At 46.4% G+C, this 25,276-nt stretch overlaps 1 protein-coding gene across 5 annotated transcripts in view; it reads right to left on the reverse strand.

The window, feature by feature from the left end:
• ASH1L (ASH1 like histone lysine methyltransferase) overlaps positions 1-25,276 on the reverse strand; it is a 182,747-nt gene that overhangs the window by 79,341 nt on the left and 78,130 nt on the right. For 3 of the 5 annotated variants that reach the window (XM_039251469.1, XM_039251465.1, XM_039251466.1), the window contains exons 4-6: positions 21,559-21,660; positions 13,100-13,835; positions 1,781-1,960 (exon numbers count right to left, since the gene is read on the reverse strand). In XM_039251469.1, coding sequence (XP_039107400.1) covers positions 1,781-1,960; positions 13,100-13,835; positions 21,559-21,660 — 1,018 coding nt within the window. The remainder of the gene's footprint in view (positions 1-1,780; positions 1,961-13,099; positions 13,836-21,558; positions 21,661-25,276) is intronic. The other 2 variants (XM_039251468.1, XM_039251467.1) reach the window with 2 other exon arrangements.

Raw genomic sequence — 25,276 nt, forward strand, 5'->3', positions numbered from 1 at the left:
TGACCAATGTGGGTGGGGGTGGGAAGATGTGCTCACTTCACACTGCTTCCTTCTGAAGACGGGAGACACTCCTTCCTCCCTCTCCTCTCTTCTGCTTCTACAGTGAAGACCTCACGGCTGGAGTCTAGCAGCTATGACAGAACAAGAAGTAACACAGAAACGGAAGCCTCACGCTGAAGTGGAAGGGCAGAAACCACGGAGGCTACATCCCCGAGGAAGCCGTGATGACACCATATTAACCACGAAGTTTGTGCTTTGTAACATTAAAAGAAATTTTTTTTACCATTTATTCATTTTTGAGAGACAGAGACAGAGCATGAGCTTGGCAGGAGCAGAGAGAGAGGGGGAGACACAGAATCGGAAGCAGCTCCAGGCTCCAGGCTCCGAGCTGTCAGCACGGAGCCCGACGCGGGGCTCGAACTGAACTCACCAGCTGTGAGATCATGACCTGAGCTGAAGTCAGACGCTTAACCGACGGAGCCACACAGGCACCCCCTGTAACATTTTTTAAGTTAAAGGAAAAGAAATGTGTATCTTCTTGAATTCTTGGGTATTTGAATTTCCTATTCATCTGCAACTTATACACTTAATGAGTAAAACATTTTCATGATCCAAGAAGCAAGAATAGGGTACAAAGAGCTTACGTGGTATGTACCTCAGCGGCCAATCAATAGAACATCTTTTCAATGCAAACTAAGGTGCTGTGGCTTTTACACGCAGACACTCTAACCCCAAAGCAGATACAGCTCGAAAATCTAATCTTTCCTTCAGACCCTCATGACCTCACGGTGGACACCGAGTGCTGCCGCAGCCCTGTCACGCGCTGTCACTAGTTATCCGAAAACACACGACACACATGCACTTGGCCTTTCGTACAGATATCATGTTGGGGCACCTGGCTCAGCCGGGTGGGCAACTGACTGGGGGCACTTGGGTCACGATCTCCTAGTTTGCAAGTCTGAGCTCCGTGTCGGGCTCTGTGCTGATGGCAAGGACCCTGCTTGGGATTCTCTCTCCCTGCCCCTCCCCCACTGGAGTTCTTTCATTTTCTTCCTTGCTCTCTCTCTCAAAATAAGTAAACTTAAAAAATTATATCATGTTTATACTCAACGACCAGTCAGTGATGTCTCTTTCAGGCTCTACACATTCTGTTTTTTCTTTTTAAAGACTTTATTTTTTAGTAATTTCTATACCCAACACGGGGCTCAAACCCACAACTCCAAGACCAAGAGTCACATGCTCTGCCAACTGAGCCAGCCGGGTGGCCCCGGGCTCTACATATGCTTAATGAAAGCGCTTCTTAAGGTGAACCTCCCCTAGGGAACAGGGCATTCGTACAAGGAGCGTATCTCACGCATGCAGCAGTGCTTGAAAATACAGAAAACAGTCAATCAATGAGGAATGAATGTAGAAAATCATTAAGATCATTTTAGATACCCACATAGTACCATTTTTATTATTTTTAAAAAAGAAAAAAAAACCACTCGAAAGACAGAGAGAAGATAAAGATCAGGGAAGATGCTGAAACTCCTATTACACTAAATGCTGACTAGAATTTAAATGAGAAATTGAAACAAAGACAACCCACGAGGTCAGGAAGGTGGGCAGCGGCCCGCACGCGCAGTGCCGGGAGCGCCGGGGACGCTGTGGGCTGTGTGCTGAGGTCAGTGCTCGTGGGCCCTGCCTTCCCACGGTGTTTCCTGAGAGTCAGAGCACTGTTTCAAGCACGGACGAGGAACTGGTCTTTAAGACATGCCGGCTGACAGGTGCGACTACTTACTCTGCAGTTTTGTAAACGTCAGAATACAGCCCTGCTTTCTGATACTTCTTCTTTGGGGGGCGGGGGGCCTTCTTCTCCCTTGGGATGAGAGAAAGCACGGGCTGCAAGGTACTCTCAGGTTCGGGAGGCTTGGCTGGGGTTTCAGGAGGACCAGGAATCTCAACTGTTGTTTCAGTAAAGCTAGAAAGAGAGTTTAAAGGGAATTTTTATTATTATCTATTAAAAACACATCACAGCAAGTAAAACACGAGACACGGCACTTCCTCATCTGACTGTGATGGCGTAACAGATGCCAGACCGGTCCTCCCGACAGAAACGGATAGAAACAGAGTAAACTACTCTCAACCTGGAGAAAGTCCAGGACGCCTGGGTGGCGCAGCTGGTTAAGCGTCTGGCTTCCGGCGCATGTCGGGATCTGGCGGTTCGTGAGTTTGAGCCCTGAGTCGGGCTCCGTGCTGACGGCTCAGAGCCTGAAGCCTGCCTCCGATTCTGTCTTGCTCTTTCTCTGCCCCTCCCCCCTTGCACTCTGGCTCGGTCTCTCGCTCTCTCTCTCAAAAATAAACAAACATTAAACCTGGAGAAAGGTTAGAACACAATGGTCAGACACCGAACAACACTGCCGGACTGTGATCACCGAGGACGACGACGGAGGGAGCGGAGCCACAGCACAGAACAGCCAGGGGAGGCGAGAGACAGAGATGCTGGGGGCCCTGGGGCCGGCGAGGAGAAAGCCACGGAGGAAAGGAATTCTAGGCTCAAGTCCGGGTGGCGCACATGCAGGGTGAGGTTCTCTCGGGCCGGACAAGGGACTGCCAGAGCGCTGTGACCTGAGCACGCGTGAGAGCCCGCACGCGGCGGTCGGCACTCAGAGCCCACCGGGCAGCGCGGGGAGGCACTGGCCGCCACCGGGGCGCTCCACAGACAGCCCGGCGGGGAGTGCCACCCAGTTTCATAGGCCTCAACTATCCCTAGAATAAAGACCAACACTAATAAAGCTTAAAAACAGTTTTCAAAAGAATCTAAACTGAACCACAAGTAACGTAACTGCCTACTTAAAAAAAACATGAACATTTGGAAAAAAACAAAAACCAGATACACAATTATGTGACATTTACAACATAAAGAAATTTATAATGAGAAAACCTCAAAGGTTAATGGCCAAATATTTTTCAAATTTGATAAAAAGTATAAGCTCAAAGTTCCAAGAAGCTAAACAAACCATAAACAGTATAAACTCTAATATATAACAAGGTATATCACAGTAAATTGCTAAAAACTACTGAAAAAATTTAAAAAGCCAAAGGAAAAAATACATGATCTATACAGGAGTACAGACATTAAGAATGGGGATTTCCTGTTGAGGCTGCAAGGCTGAAGGCAAGGGGTGACATCCGTAAGTGCTGGCGGAGGGAAGGTTTGTCCAACCAGAGTCCCAAGTCAATCAAGCACATTTTTAAATGTTTATTTATTTCTGAGAGAGAGAGAGAGAGAGAGAGAGGGAGAGAGAGGGAGAGAGAGAGAGCACGCGCGCACAGAGGAGACAGGGAGAGAGAATCCCAAGCAGGTCCCGATGCGGTCAGCGGAGAGCCCCACTCGGGGCTGCAACTCAAGAACTGCGAGATCACGACCTGAGCCGAAGTCGGACGCTTAAGTGATTGAACCACCCAGGCGCCCCATCTGGGGGGCTCAGTCACTTAAGCGTCCGACTTTGGCTCAGGTCATGATCTCACAGTTCTTGAGTTCCAGCCCCGCGTTGGGCTCTGTGCTGACAGCTCAGAGCCTGGAGCTGCTTCTGATTCTGTGTCTCCCTCTCTCTCTGCCCCTCCCCCACTCACATTCGCTGTCTCTCTCCTTCTCTCTCAAAGATATATAAACATTAAAAAAATTTTATTTTTAAATCGTTAAAAATTAAATTGATTCCAGTTCCAGGCAAAGACGGAATAGATACTACCACTTATCCTTGCACTACGTAGAAGGAAAGGCCTGGAAATTACATATAAAATAAAAATAAGCAAACAGATTGGTTAGGGACCTTGGAACCAAAGCAATGAGATGGCAGGGAACTTGCTAGATGTTCTTCTGCCTCCTACTCAATACTGAGAGACTAAGCAGTTTCCTTCATATCAAGGACCAGGAAAATGTCTGCTGTCATCACACATTCAGCATCACAGAAGAAGTTCTAGCCAGGGCAAAAACGGGGAGGAAAAGAAAAAATCCGGAAGTGTCTGTTCTCTGATTTTATAGATTTTAAAAACTGTTTTGAGGGGCGCCTGGGTGGCTTAGTCGGTTAAGCATCCGACTTTCACTTAGGTCATGGTCTCGCGGTTCGTGGGTTCGAGCCCCGTGTCGGGCTCTGTGCTGACTGCCAGCTCAGAGCCTGGAGCCTGTTTCAGAGTCTGTGACTCCCTCTCTCTCTGACCCTCCCCTGTTCACGCTGTCTCTCTCTCTCCTAGAAATAAATAAAAACATAAAAAAAATAAAAAAAAAAACTGTTTTGACTACTTGGGATTCCTTGAGATTCCTTATGAATTTTAGAATGAATTTTTCTATTTTCTCACACACACATGCGCACACACACACACACGTCACTGGGGTGTTGCACTGAACTTGTAGGTCACTCTGGGTTGTTCTGATGTCGTAACAACATTCAGTCTTCCACTCCATGAACATGGGCTGTCTTTCCATTTATTTATGTCTTCTTTACTTTCACTGAACAATGATTTGTAGTTTTCAATGTGTAAGTTTTGCCTTACTAAGTTTACTTTTAAGTATTCTATTCTTTTTGATGCTACTGTAAGTAGAACTATTTTCATAATTTCTTTTTTAGGAAACTGTCAGAGTATAGAAACACAACTGATTTTGTGTTTTCAAGTTTGCTGAACTTGTTCAATAGCTTTAACAGCTGTTTTGTTTGAGACCTTTAAGGATTCATGTAAGATCATGGCCTCTGTGAACACAGCTCATTTTACTTTTTCCTTTACACTTTGGATGCCTTTTACTTCTTTTTCTTGCCTTCCTTCTTCAGTCAGGAATTTGAATACTAGGCTGAATTAAAGTGGAAAAAGTGGGCATTCTCCCTCATGCCTCATCTTAGGGGAAACACTCTGAATCTCTCACCATGGACAATGTTAGCTGTAGAGATGTTTCTGGTATATGGCCTTTAATATGTTGAGGTAGTTTATCTGTTCCCAGACTGCTTAGAGTTTTTATCATAAACATGTTAGAGTCTGTGAAATTATGTTTCTACATTTATTGATATGAATGTGTGATTTTTCTTCTTTAGCTTTTTGATGTGATGAAGAACCATAACAGGATTTTAGATGTTGAATAAGCCTTGGGGCACGTGGGTAGCTCAGTAGGTTAAAAGACTGACTTCGGTTCAGATCGTGATCTCACAGCTCGTGGGTTCGAGCCCCGCGTCAGGCTCTGTGCTGATAGCTCAGAGCCTGGAACCTGCTTCTGATTCAGTGTCTCCCTCTCTCTCTGCCCCTCCCCCAATCATGCTGTCTCTGTCTCTCAAACATAAATGTTAAAAAACATTTTTTAAGATGCTGAACAAGTGTTTTATAACTGGGATAAATCATACTTAGTACTTGGTAACAGGATCAATCAATCTATCTATTGAATCAATTAACTTATTTTGTTTGATTGATTGCTGTTCTTATTGGACAAATTCATTTCTACCTCTGTGCCTTATCTTATTTCTTTTTTCTGCAATCAAAGACGTTTTCTGCTTTCCTGGTTATCACCTGCATATATAAATTCTCTCAGTGCCATGTTTCTCCAAGTGCTGGCCATCGACTACACACATCAGAATTGCCATGAGGGCGTCTAAGACATGCAAATACCCGTCCACAGAATTTTTAGAAATCCTCATTAGTAAAGTCTGAATGGAGAGCATCCAACCCTTGCTGGTGTCTATACCCAGCACTGGGCACCCTCTTCACAAGAACATCCATCTCATTCGACGCAGACTCTGACCCCTGGGCTGGGTTGATGCTCTCCCCACTTCATCCCAGGGCCCAACTCCTCACTCCATTAAATCTCCAACAGCCAACTCAGGGTCACCATGGTTTCTATACCCCCTGTGGATACCTATACCTAATGGCTTTAAGACTGAATTTTTCAGGGCGCCTGGGTGGGCGCAGTCAGTTAAGTGTCTGACTCTTGATTTTGACTCAGGTCATGATCTCATGGTTCATGAGGTGGAACCCCATGTCTGGCTCTGCATTGTCAGGGGAGAGCCTGCCTGGGATTCTCTCTCTCTCAAAATAAATGAACGTTAAAAAAAAGAAAAAAACCTGAATTTTTCTTTTTCAATTTTTTTTATGTTTATTTTTGAGAGAGAGAGAGAGAGAGAGAGGTGGGCGGAGGGTCAGAGAGAGAGGGAGACACAGAATCTGAAGCAGGTTCCACGCTCTTGAGCAGTCAGCACAAAGCCTGACGCAGGGCTTGAACTCATGAACCACGCAATCATGACCTGAGCCCAAGTTGGACACCAATCGAATGAGCTACCCAGGCACCCAAAGTCTGAATTTTTCATGAAAGGAAAGAGGAAGAGGTAATGCACATTAAAGCATGGTTTCATGACAGGGTGCCTGAGTGGCTCAGTGGGGTATGCATGCAACTTTGGCTCAAGTCATGATCTCACGATTCATGGGTTCAAGCTCCACGTCAGGCTCTAGAGCCTGGAGCCTGCTTCAGATCTGTGTCTCCCTCTCTCTGCCCCTCCCCAGCTTGCGCTCTGTCTCTCTCTCAAAAATGAATAAACATTAAAAAAGTATATGGTTGGGGTGCCTGGGTGGCTTAGTTGGTTAAGCGTCCGACTTTCACTTAGGTCATGATCTCGCGGTTCGTGGGTTCGAGCCCCGCGTCGGGCTCTGTGCTGACTGCCAGCTCAGAGCCTGGAGCCTGTTTCAGTCTGTGACTCCCTCTCTCTCTGACCCTCCCCTGCTCACGCTGTCTCTCTCTCTGTCTCCTAGAAATAAATAAACATTTAAAAAAAAAAAGTATATGGTTTCATGATATATATATATGTATATATATATATACACACACACACACACATATATATATACACATATATATATATCCATCAATACAATAAATTGGGGACACCTGGGTGGCTCAGTTAGTTAAGCATCTGACTTCAGCTCAGGTCATGATCTTGTCATTCCCAAGTTCGAGCCCCGCGTTGGGCTCTGTGCTAACAGCTCACAGCCTAGAGCCTGCTTGGGATCCTGTGTCTCCCTCTCACTGTCTCTCCCCTCCTTGTGCTCTGTCTCTCTCAAAAATAAACATTAAAAAAGAACTCAATTATTTTAAAAAATACTATTAATTAGTTTAGTTTGTGTGTGTTTTAAAAGTAGTACCAGCTAGTATATAATTTTCAGGCACTTGTTTTTTTAAACTTGTTTCTAAGATTCATCCATTATTACAGTATCAGCTGTAACTCATGAATCTCTATTACCATTTCCCATTATGAGGAAAACTGTATTTATTCCTTTTCATGGTAATGTTGGAGGTTTCTATTTTCTATATAACAAATCTGCCACTACCTTTTCTGAAAAGTTTTGTGGTGACTGTTGGGCAAGACTTTTTCTAAAGGGTAATTGCTAGATTATATGGGGTTTATTTGTAACACAATTTTGTTGTTGTTATTGTATAGTCTGGACACCGAAACTGTATACAGCACACATGTTACAAATTTCCCAGTTTGTAGCAAATCTTCATGTTTGTCAGATTGCTGTTTGATGAATGGAAGTTCTTAGCTTTAATATAATGTAGTACGTCAGTCTTTACCTGTATGGGTACTGCTTTTGAGATCTTGTTTATGCACTCCTTTCTGACAATAAAGTTGTGAATTTTTCTCATTCCATTATGGGTTTAATCAACTGGGAATTAACTTTTGTATATGGGATAAGACAGTATCCAATTACTAGGTAATATCAAATTTTAGGGCACAATTTATTAAATACTATTTTCTGGCCCTGTTGATACACAATGCTACAGCCTTCATGTAGTAGGCCTGCCTTCTCCTTTCTAACCAGTTCCACACTAGCTTACCATAGCTTGAAATGAAGACCTGGGACAAACCTTATTTGTGCCATTCAGTAATTCCATCTCCTGGAATAGACCCTAGAGAAATCAGTGCCCATATCCACCAGTGACATTAAAGGAATCAAGAGCATCATCAAGAAGCATCATCAAGAGCATCATCAAGAGCAGCAGCTTTGGATAAAAGCCTCGAAGTTGAAACAACCCAACAGTGAAGTGGAAAAACTATTATATACAAACAATGGATTACTACACAAAAATGGAAAGAAGGTAACTATAGCAACATTTGACAGCACGGGTGTATATGTATATGCTGAGCAAAACAAGGGAAGGCACAAAAGTATACGCCCTGGGTAATTCCATCCAAATGAAGGGCAAGAAGGATGAACTAAATGATGCTGTCTAGGGCTGCATCTTAAATGGTAGAGAGGAAAAAGGTAAGGATGTGGTCACCTTCGAAGTCAGGCGATGCTTTTGGCTGATGGTGAAGCAGTCTGTGACTAGACTGGGAAGGCACGTGTGATACTAGTGAGCGAGGCTCTACACACTGACCCCCTTCTATGTCTACGTCAGTGTTACCTTGATGAAAAAAATTAATTTCTTATGGTTATGTACTTTCTGTATGCGTATTCCCCTCCCTACTTCCCCCATCATCTCTAAAGAGTTCCGTTTTAAGTTTATGTACATATGTGTGTATCCCTACACCCAGTGTGGGCTCTGAACTCAGGACCGTTGAGTGCAGGAGTCACATGGACCACCGGATGAGCCGGCCAGGTGCCCCGACAGAGTTTTAAGGAGAACGGAATGATCCTTTTCTTTCAAGTACGGTAGAATTTTCTGGTCCTGCTGCTTTCTTTGCAGCAAGATTTTAAATTCAAGATTTGATTTATGAAAAAGAAACACTCAGGCTATCTCTTCTTGAATAGGGTTTTCCTAGGACTACATACATTTCAACTGAGTTTTCCAATTTGTGGGGTGTAACGTGCTTACAGCAGTCATTTTTAAATCTCCCATATACAGCTTATCTCCTTTTTTTAACTCATAATTTTCTTCATTGATCAACTTTACCAGCGGTTTATATATTTTATTGTCTTCAGGGAACTAATTTTGGTCTTCAGTGAGTCTCTTGATTGTATCTTAGCTTTAGTAAGTTTCATTTCCTTCACTTACCATTTTGGGGCTTATTCTCTTGTTTTTCTCACTCCTTAATTGGACTCATGGTTCATAAATAATCTGCATTTTAGAAAATAATATAAGTAGGGGCACCTGGGGTTAAGTGTGAGACTTCGGCTCAGGTCATGATCGCACAGTTTGTGGGTTCGAGCCCCGCGCCAGGCTCTGTGCTGACAGCTCAGAGCCTGGAGCTGCTTCAGATTCTGTGTCTCCCTCTCTCTCTGCCCCTCCCCTGCTCGCTGTGTCTCTCAAAATAAAGACATTAAAAAAAAGAAAATAATATAAGTATTAAAGGCTATGAATCCCTCTCTAACCACCTCTTTAGCTATATCTCTCATGTATATAACTGTTGCATAGTGTTTATTCAGTTTTAAATGTTTTTATTATGATTTTATTTTGTTATTAAATTTTATTTATTTATTTACTTATTTATTTATTTACATTCAAGCTAGTTAGCATCTAGTGCAATGATCTCAGGAGTAGAATCCAGCGATGCATCCCCAATGCCTGCTCCCACCCCCCCACGAGCCCCCAGCTACCTGTTTGTTCGCTGTCTTTAATAAGAGTCTCTTATGTTTGGTGGGGTGCCTGGGTGGCTTAGTCGGTTAAGCGTCCGACTTTCGCTTAGGTCATGATCTCGCGGTTCGTGGGTTCGAGCCCCGCGTCAGGCTCTGTGCTGACTGCCAGCTCAGAGCCTGGAGCCTGTTTCAGTCTGTGACTTCCTCTCTGACCCTCCCCTGCTCACGCTGTCTCTCTCTCTGTCTCCTAGAAATAAATAAACATTTAAAAAAAAAAAAAAAAAAGAGTCTCTTATGTTTGGTCCCCCTGCTTGTTTTTATATTATTTTTACTTCACTTTCCTTATATTCATCTGTTTTATACATTAAATTCCACATACGAGTGAAGTCATATGATATTTGTCTTTCTCTGACTAATTTCACTTAGCATAATACACTAGTTCCATCCATGTCTCTCTCTCTCTCACACACACACACACGCACGCACGCACGCACCACATCTTCTTTATCCACTCATCCATCGACGGACATTGGGCTCTTTCCATACGCTGGCTACTGTTGACAGCGCTGCTATGAACATTGGGGTGCATGTGCCCCGTCGAAGCAGCACACTGTATCCCTTGGGTAAATACCTCGTAGTGCTATTGGTGGGTCGGGTCGTAGGGTGGTTCTATTTTTAATTTTGGGAGGACCCTCCGTACTGGTTTCCAGAGTGGCTGCACCAGGGTGCATTCCCAGCAGCAGTGCAAAAGAGAAATGATTTCATTTTTTACAGTGTTTAAAATTCATCTTTTTTCCTTTTAGAACCAGGAGTTGAACCCAGATTCTTCTGATCTAGAACCCAGCTCATAACCATTATTATTATTTGTTTTTAAAAATCAAAAAACAAGTTTATTTATTTCTGAGAGATACAGAAAGTGAATGAGCAGGAGAGGGGCAGAGAGAAGAGAGACACAGAATCTGAAGCAGGAGCTAGGATCTGAGCTGCCAGCACAGAGCCTGACGCGGGGCTCGAACCCACGAACCGTGGGATCATAACCTGAGCTGAAGTTGGGACGCTTAACTGACTGAGCCCCCCAGGCGCCTCATAACCATTACATTATTCTTTTGCAATCTGGTTATTAACCAACAAATAGTGTCCACACTCTTCACCACGGCACACACGGCCCTCTGTGTGATCTGGCCGCACGACCCTGAGACTCATTTCCTAGGCTCTACACCACACTACTCGAATTTGCTGTGTTTTGGCCACAAAAGCATTCTTTCACTTCCTTGAACCTGCTCTGCCTTTTCATACTCAGCCGATCGTGTCTGCTCCAGCCTCACTCCTTTACAAAACAGATGATGTCTGCTCTTCAGATTTTTATTAGTACTTACTTCCACAGGGAAATGAGGTCAGTTACCTCAACAATAGGGTCTCATAACACTAAATAACTCTTCCTACTTGTACTTAGGCTGCACGACCCATGAGGGTAGGGGTGGGGCTCTACCTGCTCACCACTGCTACCCATCCTCCGCATGTGCGCTAAGCAATTTTGCAACAAGCACTTACTGCATGAGTAGATGAATAAACTCCTGCCACCTAACAAGTACTATAGTAGGTTCTAGTTAGAAAAAGGTGAAAAACTGTTGCTGCCCCTGGGAACTCACGATGTCATGTCCTTTCTTGCACAATCTCCTGAGGGGAGCCCCTTCCAGCATGGGGCTCAAAGTCATGACCCCCAGGTCAAGAGAGTCCTGCTCCCCTGCCTGGGCCAGCTGGGTGCCCCTACATGGCATGCTGGTAACAGTCATGCCCATGATGAGAACAGGATTTGAAAGGAAATGAGATCATGTGAAGAGAGACAGAACTTTTCAATCAGTGCGCTTTTAGTTTCACTGAGTTCCCTCCAAGTGCGGGTTTCACTCATGAAAACACAGTTATCCTGTATACACGCTCGAGGAAAGGACTTCTGTAGCCGTGCACAGCAGAGAGCTGGGAGGGCCCTCTACATGGGACTCACCAACGGAGATGGCAGAGAACAAGACTGATAACTGTCCTACTGCTGTTTGGCAAGAAAATTTAAAGAAAATCAAATGTCATACAATAAACACTAAGGGTTATCATTCTTTTTTTCCAAAGTTTTATTTATTTAAGTAATCTCTACACCCAACATGGGGCTCAAACTCACGACCCCAAGATCAAAAGTCACAGGCTCTTCTGACCGAGCCAGCCAGGCGCCCCAGGGTTATCATTCTGACTGTATGTAATGAGCACTTATAGAAGAGGTACGGAACGTACACAAATACCAATGTCTTCTAGTACGCAAATACGTGCAAATTGAAATAAGTAGCAAGTAACACACAGCAAGTATATTTCACCTATATCAGATTGATAAAGATATTCTTTCCCTGCCCCTGATGAGGATTTTTTAAAAAGATAATTTCTCGGGTTGATAAGAGTGGGGGGTAAATAGTACGTGACTATCACTGTATGATGTTAGTAAAAAGTACAAATAGGTGTGGCTTTTACAAAGCAGTTTGACAACATAAGTGCAGAGGCTTAAAATGTATCTAGCAGTTTTAAATCTGTATTTCTCTAATGAGGGTTGCCATGTAACTGTGACTGACATGCTACATTTAGTAAAGGAAAAGCCATTTGGGAATGGTGAATATTGATATTAGCTCATTTACAAATACAGGGGCGCCTGGTGGCTCAGTCGGTTAAGCGTCCGACTTCAGCTCGGGTCATGATCTCGTGGTTTTTGAGTTTGAGCCCCAGGTCAGGCTCTGTGCTGACAGCTTGGACCCTGGAGCCTGTTTCGGATTCTGTGTCTCCCTCTCTCTCTGCTCTTCTCCTGCTTGTGCTCTGTTTCTCTATCTCCCTCTCTCTCAAAAATAAACATTAAAAAAGTAAAAATAAAAAAAATAAAGATAACAATAGCAAATATACCTTCAGGGAATGAATCTGGTTGGATACATAACAAAAGGATTAAATGTTCTTCTTTTGGGGTGACTTTTGGCTCTGTGCTCGATACCTTTAGGAAAAGGTAAAAATGTAACAAGGAAAGTATGAAGAAAATAAATCTACCGTGCAGAAAAATGTATGTGATGACAAGAAGACAAATTTAGAGCATGGAGGAGATAGTGTGATAGTAAAAGTAATTCCAGGCACCAGCTATATACTGGGGAAAATACATAACCTCTCTGGGCCTTGACTCCCTCATCTGGAGAGTGAGGGGATTAGACTGAATTGTTACATGCCTTGTACTTAATTATTTATAATTTTGGGAAGCTATAAAAACTTTTTTTTTTAAAGTAAGTGGGGGAGGGGCAGAGAGAGAAGGAAAGAGAGAGAATCCCAAGCAGGCTCCGCGGGGGGTCAGACTCCCGAAACCTGGGATCGTGACCCAAGTGGAAATCAAGAGTCAGACGCTTAGCCAGCTGAAGCCCCCAGGAGGCCCTGGGAACACTTGTAAATAAGATGAGAAGAGCAGGTTTTGTACAACGAAGAGAAACCCATGCGCGGGGACACGTCACACGTGTAAAATGCCGTTTCCCTCCACGAGACAAAACACGAAACCAGGAATTACCTTTCGGTGTGCTCTCGTTCTTCCTCCGGGAATGGCTTCTGCTTTTTCTTGGTCTGTTCTTCCAACAGCCAACCCTTCCTCTTCAGCCCCTTCTTGTGTTCTGGGCTCAGGTTCACGCTCTGGACGACGGCCTCGATGACGTCCGTGACCGTGTCGGGCCGGAAGGGCAGGGCCGCGCTCTCCTCGCCCTCATTCAGTTCGGGGCCCACGAACTGAGCGGCCAAGGCCTGCATTGCCACCACGGCCTGCAGCGGGCACTTCCGAGGGCGACCCGGCCTGCGCTTCACAAAGTTATTCCCTGTCCTGGCCTGTCTCTGAAGCTTTTTGGCTTTTAATATTTTGTTGACATGGTCCAGGTTTTTCTTAGTGGCCAGGATCCGATCATAATTGCACATTTTCCGAGCCTGGCGCTGCATGGCTTCCACTGCGCTCCTCTTGATGTGCGGGGCCGGACAGCTGCCCGGCAACTTTTCGGAAAGCAGTGCGATGCTACTGCCGCAGGGGTCGCTGGGGGCCGCGGGCGCGAGGAGGCCGTCTGGTCTGCCCAGCGCCCGCTCCCTGCTGTGGCCGTGGCCCGGACTGGAGGAAGGGGGCACGGAGGCGGATGCGGTCACGGCCTCGACGCTCTTCTCCAGGGGCGCCTGGTCCTCGCGGGGCACCATCCGCTGCAGCAGACTGTCCACGCAGTCGTCCCCGGAAGCGAGCACTCTCGGGCTCCGAGACGGAACTCCATTCACTAAATGAGAGGACAAATCACACGTAGATAAGAAATGAACACAGCTCGTCATTTAAATAACCCTACACAGCAGAAAAGGAATACCAGCCCATTTGTCTTAACGACATTAAACATCCCAGCACCAGATGCATCTCTCTCTCCCAGGCAGGCTGACCCCCGGTGTACGGTCCTGAATCAGGCACACCACAGTCATCTCAGTAACTTCAAAACTGGCCTGTGCCTCCTATTAATATGCGAGTAAAAAAGCAATGACGACAATGCTCACTGTCTGAGATGAGGACCAGAAGCGAATCGTTTATTTCTTCAAAAATGAAGGTCCATTTAAGTTAGGAGACTTGACAGTTAAATGTCAGACAAAGAGCTAATGTTTACAATATAGATGATGTTTCTAGTTCGGTGCTTTTTCTGGCCGTGCTGTAAGCACGAGGATGTGAGTAAAACTTCTTGGGGAAAGAAGTTACTTCACTTCACTTCTGTCAGCTCCACCGTGACCAGTATGCGGAGAAAATAAGCGGTCTTCCACTTCATCCTTGTCACCTTAGTGGCCCCGTGACGTGGCGGTTTGTCTCCTAGCCTGCACTTAGCACGCGTCCGTGACTACACTCCACGTGGGGGACGCTCACGGTCCCCTGGCGAGGTGCTACCGTTATCGTATTTGCCAACATCAGATATGGAACAGGGCCACCTCCCAAGTGCCTCGTTGTTTCCCACTAATGACCACAGGTCATGCTTTTCCGAAGTTGATGGATGCATTTCTCACCTGTATGAGTGTAAAACGTGACACAATTCCAGATGCCCCTCGACACGGCCCAGGCATTCCACATTCCGGTCTCATCAGACTACACTGGAATTTTTCTCAAATTACCAATAACTTCCTTTGAATAATATCTAGTAGTATTGTTTAAGTTTAGTAGTTTTGAAACTTCAAACTCTCAGCTTTTGAAACTCCAGCCTCCACTGTTTCTCTGCCAATCCACTTTCTCTTCCCATTACTCGCAGCTCCATCAAATCTAACCGTGGGCCCCGCACCCCCAGTACTGCGTTTCTACCCCACCGGGAGCATGCTTGTTCTCACGGCTTTGATGATCGGAACACACATTCTAATTGCTTTTATCTGACAATCAGAGAATGCGCACTGTCCCCTTCCTGTAGCTGGCCTGTGCCTGTAACCGCCTGCCACTCTCTGGCACAAGTGGTTCTTCCCTGACCCAAGTCTCCCTGCTCTCTTTGACAGTTCATTCAATAGCACCTACTTTCTGATGACTCCCCAATCTCTATTTTCTGAATAAAACTTGTTTTTCTATTTCTCTACTTCTGCATGGTTCACAGATTTCTCAAACTCCTATTCACGCCTTAAGTCACTACCTCCTCCTGCAACCTCGGTCCTCCAGAGCGCCAAGCTCAGTGACTGTGAGAGTGAAGCCAGCACTTCAACATCATATACACTGAGCACCAATCATGTGCCAGGGATTTTGTGAGCCAAGCTCAGGCCACATCATCTATTATTTCTCCTCTACTCTGCCCACAAATCGTAACACTGGATTTTACGTCAGTCCGGCCTCTTGAACCTACCCACTTTCCTTCATACTACCCAGGCCACCTGGTACTAGGCTAACCTCGTCTCCCGGCCCTGAGCAACGGCCCACCTGCTGGCAGAGCTAGTGCAACCCGTACATACACGTCTTTGCCCGCTGCTCCCAACAAGCGGTCGGACCTAAGGCCTCTCCTCTGGAAAAGGAGCTGCCCTCAGTCACTTGCTTCTAGCAAAGAGACTTTGACAGAGGTAAGAATATGGTGCTTTCCAGGTTGGGCTAGAAAAGGCAGGACACATTCCACCTGGGCCTCTCTGAAACCCAGCTGCCACATTATAAGTAAGTCCAGGCAATCCACTGCCATGTCTCCCAAGAGATCCCGCTAAGGTCACAGCCACGACTTTTCAGAACAGTGGCTGCACACATCAGTAAAATCATATACTCTTTTAGTGTATTTTAGTACATTATCCCTTTGGATTTACTTCAAAACAGTTCAAGGACAGGCCATAAGATATCTTGTACAAAGTTGTTTTCTACAGTTTCTGTATCTCGGTTACTATGCAGACGGTCTCTACACATATTTTCATTTCTATGAATATACCTAGAAGGTTAGGACATAGTTCTGGTGAGCTATTTGCCTTTATTTTTAATTAATTTTTAAAAGATTGCATATTTTAATGTTTTTATTTATTTTTGAGGGAGAGAGAGACAAAGCAAGAGTGGAGGAGGGGCAAGGAGAGAGGGAGACACAGAATCCGAAGCAGCTCCAGGCTCTGAGCTGTCAGCACAGAGCCTGACGCGGGGCTTGAACTCAGAAACCATGAAACCCTGACCTGAGCCAAAATCGGGTGCTCAACTGACTGAGCCACCAGGTGCCCCCAAAAGACTGTATTTAAAAAAAAAAAAAGACTGTATTTTTAAGTCATCTCTGCACCCAACGTGGGGCCAGGCCTCCCAACCCCGAGGCCCAGAGTGGCATGCCGCGCGGACTGAGCTGGCCAGGGGCCCTCCTGTTGGCCTTTCGACGGCAAAACAGAGGGTGCCTCCTTCCTAGCGCTCTGGCTGCTGGCGAGGACGCGGACACCAGGTCAACCGGGGCTGAGGGCGCCCTGACCCAGGACACTCAGGTTCACACTGAACAGGAACTAAGCTTGCAGCTGTCTCTGAACGGAACTCAGGCCACTACCGCCCACAACAGATCTTCCTCCATTTCTGTCTGGGTCCCGTAGGCATTGTGAGCAGGAGGGCAGCGTGAGCGGGAGGGCAGAGTGAGCGGGAGGGGAGTGTGAACCAAGAGGGGTGTGTGAGCGGGAGGGGAGTGTTAACAAGAGGGCAGTGTGAGCGGGAGGGCAGAGTGAGCGGGAGGGGAGTGTGAACCAAGAGGGGTGTGTGAGCGGGAGGGGAGTGTTAACAAGAGGGCAGTGTGAGCGGGAGGGCAGAGTGAGTGGGAGAGGAGTGTGAGTGGATTGTGAACAAGAGGGCCGTGTGAGCGGGAGGGCAGTGTGAGCAGGAGGGCAGTGTGAGCGGAAGGGGGTGTGAGCGGGAGGGCAGAGTGAGCGGGTCGGAAGTGTGAGCAGGAGGGGTGTGTGAACAAGAGGGGAGTGTGAGCGGGAGGGCAGTGTGAGCGGGAGGGCAGTGTTAGTGCGAGGGCAGAGTGAGCAGGAGGGAGGGTGAACAAGAAGGGAGTGTGAGCGGGAGGGCAGTGTGAGTGGGGGGGGGGCGGTGTGAGCAGGAGGGGAGGAACCCCTATTGCAGCCCCTCCCAGAGCCAAACCTAAAGGGAGCCACCAGGCTGTCCCGTGACGGGTGTGTCTGTGACGGCTGTGTCTCTGTCTGCTCTCCCCGGGAAATCCCACGTGAGCCTGTGCTGGTGGCGTCTTAGGCTTTGTGCTTTGTCTCCTGCTCCTGGATGAGGCCCAGAGTCAGGCCGTCCACCACCAGGACTCAGGCAAATGGCAAGCAGCACGAATACTCCTAAGTCCTACTGAATCGAGCTTTCTGAAAGTTTCTGGTTTCCTGCCTACTTAGTTCAGATTTCAGCCATGTTTTAAGAAATGTTTTCCATATCTTAGCTAGCATTTTTAGCTTTAAGTACCGAGACGCTTATCTGTTGGCTCCGTACATCTCCTCTCCCTCCTCCCTGCTGGAAGCAAAGCTCCAGTCCGTACCAGCGGCGCCTGAACCCAGCACCTTCTCAGGCAGCCAATCTGCTCTAACTCCACCTGCAAAGTGGTTTCTTAAAAATCATCTTCCCAATTTTTTAACACTTTCTGTCCACATCTTTCTTGACCTCTTTGTGACATGTGACATTAAAGGGCTTCTGTTACATGTGCTCTTTGATTTTTCTATATAAAAACCTATTTAAAATTTTTATGTCATCACTGGCACCTTCTCTTCCGCTTCCCTCGAATGTGAACGTTTCTTAAGCCTGCTTTCCTGCCCTCCTCCCAAGCTGGTACTTCCCCGCTGGGTAATCTCACTCGCTGCCAGACCCAAGTCCCCATTACATGCTGCTGCCTTTGCGTCTCGACCAGGGACGCCTGTCAAACGACAAGCCACTGCCTCCAATGGCTAATTAACATCTCCGCCTCAGTGGTCCCTGTGCTGTTCCATTTCCACAGATCCCAACCCGAAGCCATGTCACAGTCCGTCCCCTCCCGCGCAGTGCTGCGGACAGAGTCCACAACGGTGTTGGTGGTAGACGAAGCCATTATTCGTAAACGGTTGCTGCCCTGCCTCTGAGAGCCGCACACACCCGACACTTCCTCGACGTGAGACCTAACCGCGCCATCCGTGTTAATCACTCAAGTGTGAGGAGTCACAGTTCGTTCTGGGCACAAACTTTAAGAGCTGGTTCTTGTGTTTTATGCCCTTCACCCTCTCCCACAAGACCAGCAGCATTCCGGATAGAGGCTGGCTTCCACAGTGTCCGACAAGGAAGGCGCCCAGAGCTGAGCCAGGCTGCTCACACGGCGTGAACAAAAAGTAACACTTTCCTGTGTCGAGCCACTGAAACGTGGGATGTTTTTAGCACTGCAGATCTGTCCAATTTTGAACTACACCATGCATGAAATGAGTTTTATCTTTCCTGTTCAAAATCCCCTAGTGGCTCCTGACCGCCTCCACGATAAAGTCTCAACTCCCTCAAATGAAAACAAACGCACGAACAACCCAAACCACCCTACGCCCTGCGGGATACAGCGCATCGTTACTTCACAGCTTCACGCTCAGCCACAATCGCACTAATACCCCTCACACACGAGTGACAGCAGGTGACGCACTGCTCTCCAGAAACAGCACCCCTTTTACGGTTTGTGCCTTTCTCCCGGCACTGTCGCCAGCGTGTCGCACCACATTCTCACTCCTTACTCCGCCCGCCAGCGCTCAAACTACAGCAGCGCGTGTCACGTCTTCAGGACTGTCGGGTTTTTTTTAAGGTTTATTTATTTATTTTGGGAAAGAGAAGGGAGGGAGGGAGAGCAGGTGTGCGCACGTGAGCAGGGGAGGGACAGGGAGGGGGAGAGAGAGACAGAACCCCAGGCGGCCTTAGCACTGTCAGCGTGGAGCCCAACGTGGAGCTGGAACCCACGAGCCAGGAGATCATGACCTGAGCCAAAATCAGGAGCCGGGCGCTCAACCCACTGCGCCGCCTCCTGTAGTCCCCGCACACGTGCTCAGGGCTCGGGTTCAACACACTTGTGTGTCACAGGACTTAACCCACCTGCTAGCAGTGAGCATGGCTGAGTCCTCGAGGGCAGGAACCTTGCGTTAGTCATGTCTGTATCTCCAGTGCTTAGTATTCACAGTGACTCTCAGTAAGGTCTTATGGTGAGGGTAACTTCATGGATTTGAGTAGTGTTTCTTTCGTTTACCCAAATAAAATATTTTGGTGATTTTTCTTTGTGGGTATCTCCATGAGATTTCATTCTTTTTAGGGGTTGGCAAACTTCTACAAAATGCTAGACAGTAAATATTTTAGGCTTTTAAAGACACTTACGATGTCTTCTGTCTCCTTTGTTTTTTAAACTACCCTTGGTAAAAACATAGGTGCCTGGGTGGCTTAGTCGGTTAAGTGTCTGACTTCAGCTCAGGTTATTATCTAGCAGTCTGTGAGTTCGAGCCCCATGCTGGGATCTGTGCTGACAGGTCAGAGCCTGGAGCCTGCTTCAGATTCTGTCTCCATCACTCTCCACCCCTCCCCACTCATGTTCTGTCTCTCTCTGTCTCTCAAAAATGAATAAATACTAATAAAAAATTTATAAATAAAAAAACAAAAAAAATAAGTACAGAAGTAAAAATGTAAAAGCAATTCTTAGCTGATGACGGCTCTACAAGAACCCTTGGGTTGCATCTGGTCTGCAGGCTGCAGCATGCTAAACCCCGGTCTCGGTCGACGATGCCAAAAGTAGCTCCCCTGCTGTTTGAGAGCCTGCCTGAAGCGGTGCGAAAAGAGAGCGCTCCGAGAGATGAAGCCCCAGCATGCTCGAGTCAGTTCCACTGCACTCTGAGAGCACCATGGTGCTAATAAAAAGCTCCCAATATGGGGAAGCTCATCATAAGATAATTTCAGTAAGTACAACACAGATACAGTTTGACAGAGTGCCCTTGAACTAATGGAAGATTAGATTTTCTGACCATAAGTCACAAGTGACTTCCTAATCAAAAACCATGGATAGGGTGGCTCAGTTGGTTAAGTGTCCCACTTCGGCTCAGGTATGATCTCAGTCTGTGGGTTCGAGCCCCGTGTCAGGCTTTGTGCTGAGAGTCCAGAGCCTGCTTGGGATTCTCTCTCCCTGTCTCTCTGCCCCTCCTCTGCTCATGCACATGTTTTCTCTCTCTCTCTCTCAAAAATAAAAATTCAAAAACAAAAACAAAAAACAAAAACATGGGTAGAAAGCCAAGAAATGATATGTCACTTTCTTGCCTAAAACTTCCAATGGTCCCTCAGCATCATTAATAAGGTTCCCTACCTGTCTTTCCAGCCTCACATTCAGTCCCTTTACCATAACCACGCTGGCTCTTTTATTTAGTTTTTTAAGGTTTATATATACATATATATATTATATATATATAATATATATATAAATAAATGTTTTATTTATTTCTGAGAGAGAGAGAGAGAGAGAGAGACAGTGTGAGTAGGGGAGGGGCAGAGAGAGAGGGAGACACAGAATCTGAAGCAGCTCCAGGCTCTGAGCTGTCAGCACAGAGCCCGACGCGGGGCTCGAACCCACGAACCGTGAGATCATGACCCTGAGCTGAAGTCGGACGCTTAACCGACTGAGCCCCCCAGAAGCCCAAGGTTCATATAGTTTTGAGAGAGAGAAGAGCACAAGCGGGGCGGGCAGAGAGTGAGGGAGACGCAGCACCCGAAGCAGCTCCAGGCTCTGGGTTTTGAGCTGTCAGCACAAAGCTCAACGTGGGGCATGAACTCAAGAACTGTGAGATCGTGACCAGAGCTGAAGTCAGATGCTCGACGGACTGAGACCCCCAGGTGCCCCTCTTTTATTATCTCCCCCTGCCTGGAATGGCCCTACCTCGCCCCATCCGCCCTGAGGATACTGACAGTAAAAAGCACTTCCCCCTCCCCAGTCCTCAGTAAAGGCAGAGGACAGAGGACAGATACATGTATATGCGTTCCCCTCTAATTTGCTTTTTTGTAAACACACAAACTATCAGGAAAAGAAAACTGGGAGCATAACTTGAATCTATGTTCAAAGCTACACAAATATGATGCTGTAATAAGAGATTATGTTCATTTACAATATACAAACATTAAATACTTAAGTTGAAGTTAGAAATAATTATTGATAGAGATTCTTCTTTCCACCTCATAAATTATTCTGGGTATCTGAGATGCCTGTGAAAGCTACTTGGGAAACGACTGCTTTATCAACATACTTTTATTCGTACACATATCTAAGTCTATAAAATGGCTCCAACCCACACCGCCGTAGCACACCCCGGGCCTACTCTTGAACCCGGTCCCTTTGAGTTATGCGGTCCGGACCACCTGAAAACCAGTGCAGGTCTGGGAGCGCGGGCCCCTGGACTCAGGAGGGGAGGGGGTGCACCGCATCAGTGAGCACCCCGTGTCTCCCACGAAACTGTACTGTGAGTGATCGTAGGTGGCGGTGTGCTAACTTTCGGGAGGGCCCGGGTACAGGCCGGCGACGAGACAGAGGGACTTGCCTGTGGAGGACGTGCTCTCCGACGAAGACCGCTTGCGGGCGGGGCTGCTGCTCGCGCTCTCCGGCGCCCGCTGGGAAGACTTCTCCAAGGTTGGCTGCGAACCTGGAGAGATAGCAAAGGACAGGAATCGTGGCAAAACTCAAGTCTGAGCACAGTTTCAAACGATTCTGTGTCTGAATTAGGACAAGTGAGTGGGTGTCACTGCAACTCCCAGCAGCCATACAACGTGCGAGTGACAGGAAGTGGACAAGTGGAGAGGCCGGGCCACGTGCTGCCAGCACAGCCTCACAGCCTCTCCCACGTCAATTTCTCCTGTCATGTTAACACGGAGAAAAGTTTTAGAGGAAGAAGGAGCAGAATTCACGATTTCGTTCTGGTGTGTCACCGCCAGGAAACACGTCATGAAGGGGTTCATCAATAACGGTCACTAGCAGGATTGCAATCACACCTGTGCCTGATTATCAATTCAGGTTCATCACAGAAACTGACAGACAAAATTTACAATGCAATTAATTAGGAACAACTGATGTGAGAAAAGCAGGTCCAACCTAAGCGTCTCATTTAACAGAATCGGAGGTGGGTCTTAAACACGGGAGATCAGGGGCGCCTGGGTGGCTCAGTCGGTTAAGCATCTGACTTCGGCTCAGGTCATGATCTCAGTGCATGGGCTCGAGCCCCAAGTCAGGCTCTGTGCTGACAGCTCAGAGGCTGGAGCCTGCTTTGGATTCTCTGTCTCCCCCTCTTGCTGCCTCTCCCCCTCTTATCCTCTGTTTCTCCGTCTCATTAATAAATAAACAAACAAACAAAAAAAACACATGAGGTCACCTTCATACTCTGTTTCCTCTACAGCATATTCTGGAAGAACTGGTGACTAATTTATCCAGGGAACAGAGCAAACGTACTGTAACGCTGCACACTTAACGTTCCTTGGTTATATATGTAAGAGCTCATAAAGACACAGAAACAGAAACTCAATTTCCTTTCAAAAGTAACATACTTTTAACCAAAACCCCTATCAGTGCAGCATAATTTAACACATCTCTTACTCAAGAGAAAAATATGTTGTTCAGGAAAGATTATTCTTCTGAATACAATACACGTGGCTCTGATACTGGATCATTTAGAAGCGAAAAAGCCAGCCGGTGAGGGCACACAGAAGATGTCCATGCTGTGTTGGTTAGAAGGGCTGGCAGGACTCTGAGGCGTTCACTTTACACTTGAGAGAAGACACAAATAGAAAACCGTACGCATAACTGTTAAGTACAAAAGCTATCAGAAGTCAAATACTTCAATATAAGATTTGTTCACCTCTAAATGGGAGCGAACCCCTTGATGGAGATGTGACTGAGCAAAGAACCTCCTGAGGACAGAAATGAATGGAGCCACATTTGTAGTGTTTCCCTTTCTCTGACCCAGATAATAATAAAACCGTGGGCTTTGTTCTAATTATGTAGTATCATAAATCACACCACTGCAAATCCTCGTTCAGTCCTACCCAGGTGAGACACAGGGCTCTGTGCTGCCCTTCAAGAGTAACAAGCTGGATTTTTGGAAAACTGGTACTGTAACCGTACTCCTACTTCTCCACCCCAGCGATGACCAACGTGAGATCTCATCAATACGCAAGACTGTTTATCGTTGAATCTTAAAAACAAATACAAAGGAATTTTAAAAACTGACGGTACAATAAATCCACCCTACATTGTGGTTCTGATAAGATTTCCATTGAAGAGTTAAATACCACAATAAAAATATCTTTTTTAATAAGGACTTTACTTTTTAGTAATCTCCACACCCAACGTGGGGCTCGAACTCCCACCCCTGAGATGAGGAGTTGCAAGCTCCACCAACTGAGCCGGCCAGACGCTCCCACGGTAAAAATATCTACGAGGTAAAAGCCCAGGCATCACTGAAGACATACTTTATTAAGTATTAATGCTGAAAAATTCATACACTGGATAGATAACTACTTGCTGCTAGGACACAAAGCCAAGACAGAAGACACCAGTGGTCAAAAAACCTGAGACATCAGAGAACTCTCTTGATCGCCCCTCTCCTGAAGAAGGGGCAGACAATCCCGGGTTAACAACTAGAGAAAGGAGTGGGTGGAGAACACTTTTTAAAAAGTCTTCTCTCTTGGTCATAAACTAACGTCCACTGAGTACAGTTTATATGTTTGCATCTATGCTTGACACTGGAGGTGGGGAGAGAGAGAAAAATAGTTTAAAAGTCTCTGCCCTTAAGGAGCTTATCAAGGGTCTTGAATGTCAGCATGTATTGCACTTCGGATGGAATTCGCGCCACCCGTTCTGGAGCTCGGTCTTCAGTTTCTAGGCTATGGAGTAATGTTTCCCAGATTTCTTGGTCATCTTCAAGAAAGCCTTGATGAAGGCGTCAACCGCACCTCTGGGCATCAGGATATCCTGAGAGTCACCCTGCCTGGCCTCACCCACCTCAGAGTGCATGAGGGTACAGACACCTTCTTCACAGCTCCTTCTGTGGGGGCATCTGGAGCTGCGGAGGGAGGAGGCAGTGGGAGGTGGAAAGGGGGTCAGGTCCCGGGGGATCATTATTGGCAGCATTGGGCAGCAGTTCCCGAGAAACCACACCAATTGAGAGAGAGGTGGCTCAGCTAACTCAGCTTCTGAGCCACTTTTCATTTCCTGAAAGTAATGGGGACCCGCAGCCTATTTCTAGGATTTAACAGGGGACTGGAACAAAACTTCATTCAGGATGCTTTTCACTTTTCATGTTTAAAAGTCCGTTCGAATTCCCTTTTCATAAAAAGCAGAGATGTTCTTAACAGCACTTCATATTTCAGGGGAAAAAAATGTATCCCTGAGATATAGATCCCTAGGGCTTGGTAATCATCAGATTAGATCCTTGTTCTGTTAAAAAACACTGGTTATAGGACAGTAAGAAGGTGAGAATACCTGGAAAAAAACAAACTACCTAATGATATAAAGCAACCAAGACTAAGACTGGAAAATGATGACAGAACCTTCTATGTAAGAGGCAGCAACCTGTTAAAGATGTTCGAACCAGCCTAACAGCAGAAATCACATGGGATTTGCAAACATTACCTCCAACACTGCCCCAAATGCACTGTTTTGTAAGTGCCATTATGCAGCTGGGTGGCTGGGGAAGAGCAAGATAACACCCGGAGAGAACCAGGTGTCCGTTCAGAGACCAACCTATCCAGGCCTCAACACCTAAGGCAGAGAACTGTGCACGGCTCCTGAGTTTGAGTCTGCCTCTGCTATAATTAAGACTGAAGATCTCGGCAAGTAAATGGACTTGAACCAGCCCCAGTAGGGCTGGTAAAGCACTCTAACTCACTCAGCTGATGTTGAGTTCTAAAGTGAGGTAATGTAAGAAACTGAAAGGGTTTTTATGAACGTTATGGCTCCTATACATAAATTGGCTCCTTAGGTTTATCGTATATTTTTAGACCTTAACTACTTAATAATGTCACTGCCGTGTCGGAAACTACTCAACATTAAAATAAAAATGAAAGAATCACTTCTCGGCCTTTTGGCTAAGGTCAAGTGTGTAGAATAAACACGAAAGAAGGGCAGGGACTTACGCCCACGCAGGAAGTGGAACTAATTTAGACTCTCCAGCATTATTCCGAAGCATAAAGAAGGGCTAGTAAAAGAAGTACCTCCAACCAGGAAGTACCCGGAGGATAGGAGCCTCCCAGGCTGGGAGGCTCCTG

The sequence above is a fragment of the Hyaena hyaena genome, unplaced genomic scaffold (genome assembly GCF_003009895.1).
Source record: "Hyaena hyaena isolate Hyena2069 unplaced genomic scaffold, ASM300989v1 scaffold_385, whole genome shotgun sequence".
NCBI classification, from domain to species: domain Eukaryota; kingdom Metazoa; phylum Chordata; class Mammalia; order Carnivora; family Hyaenidae; genus Hyaena; species Hyaena hyaena.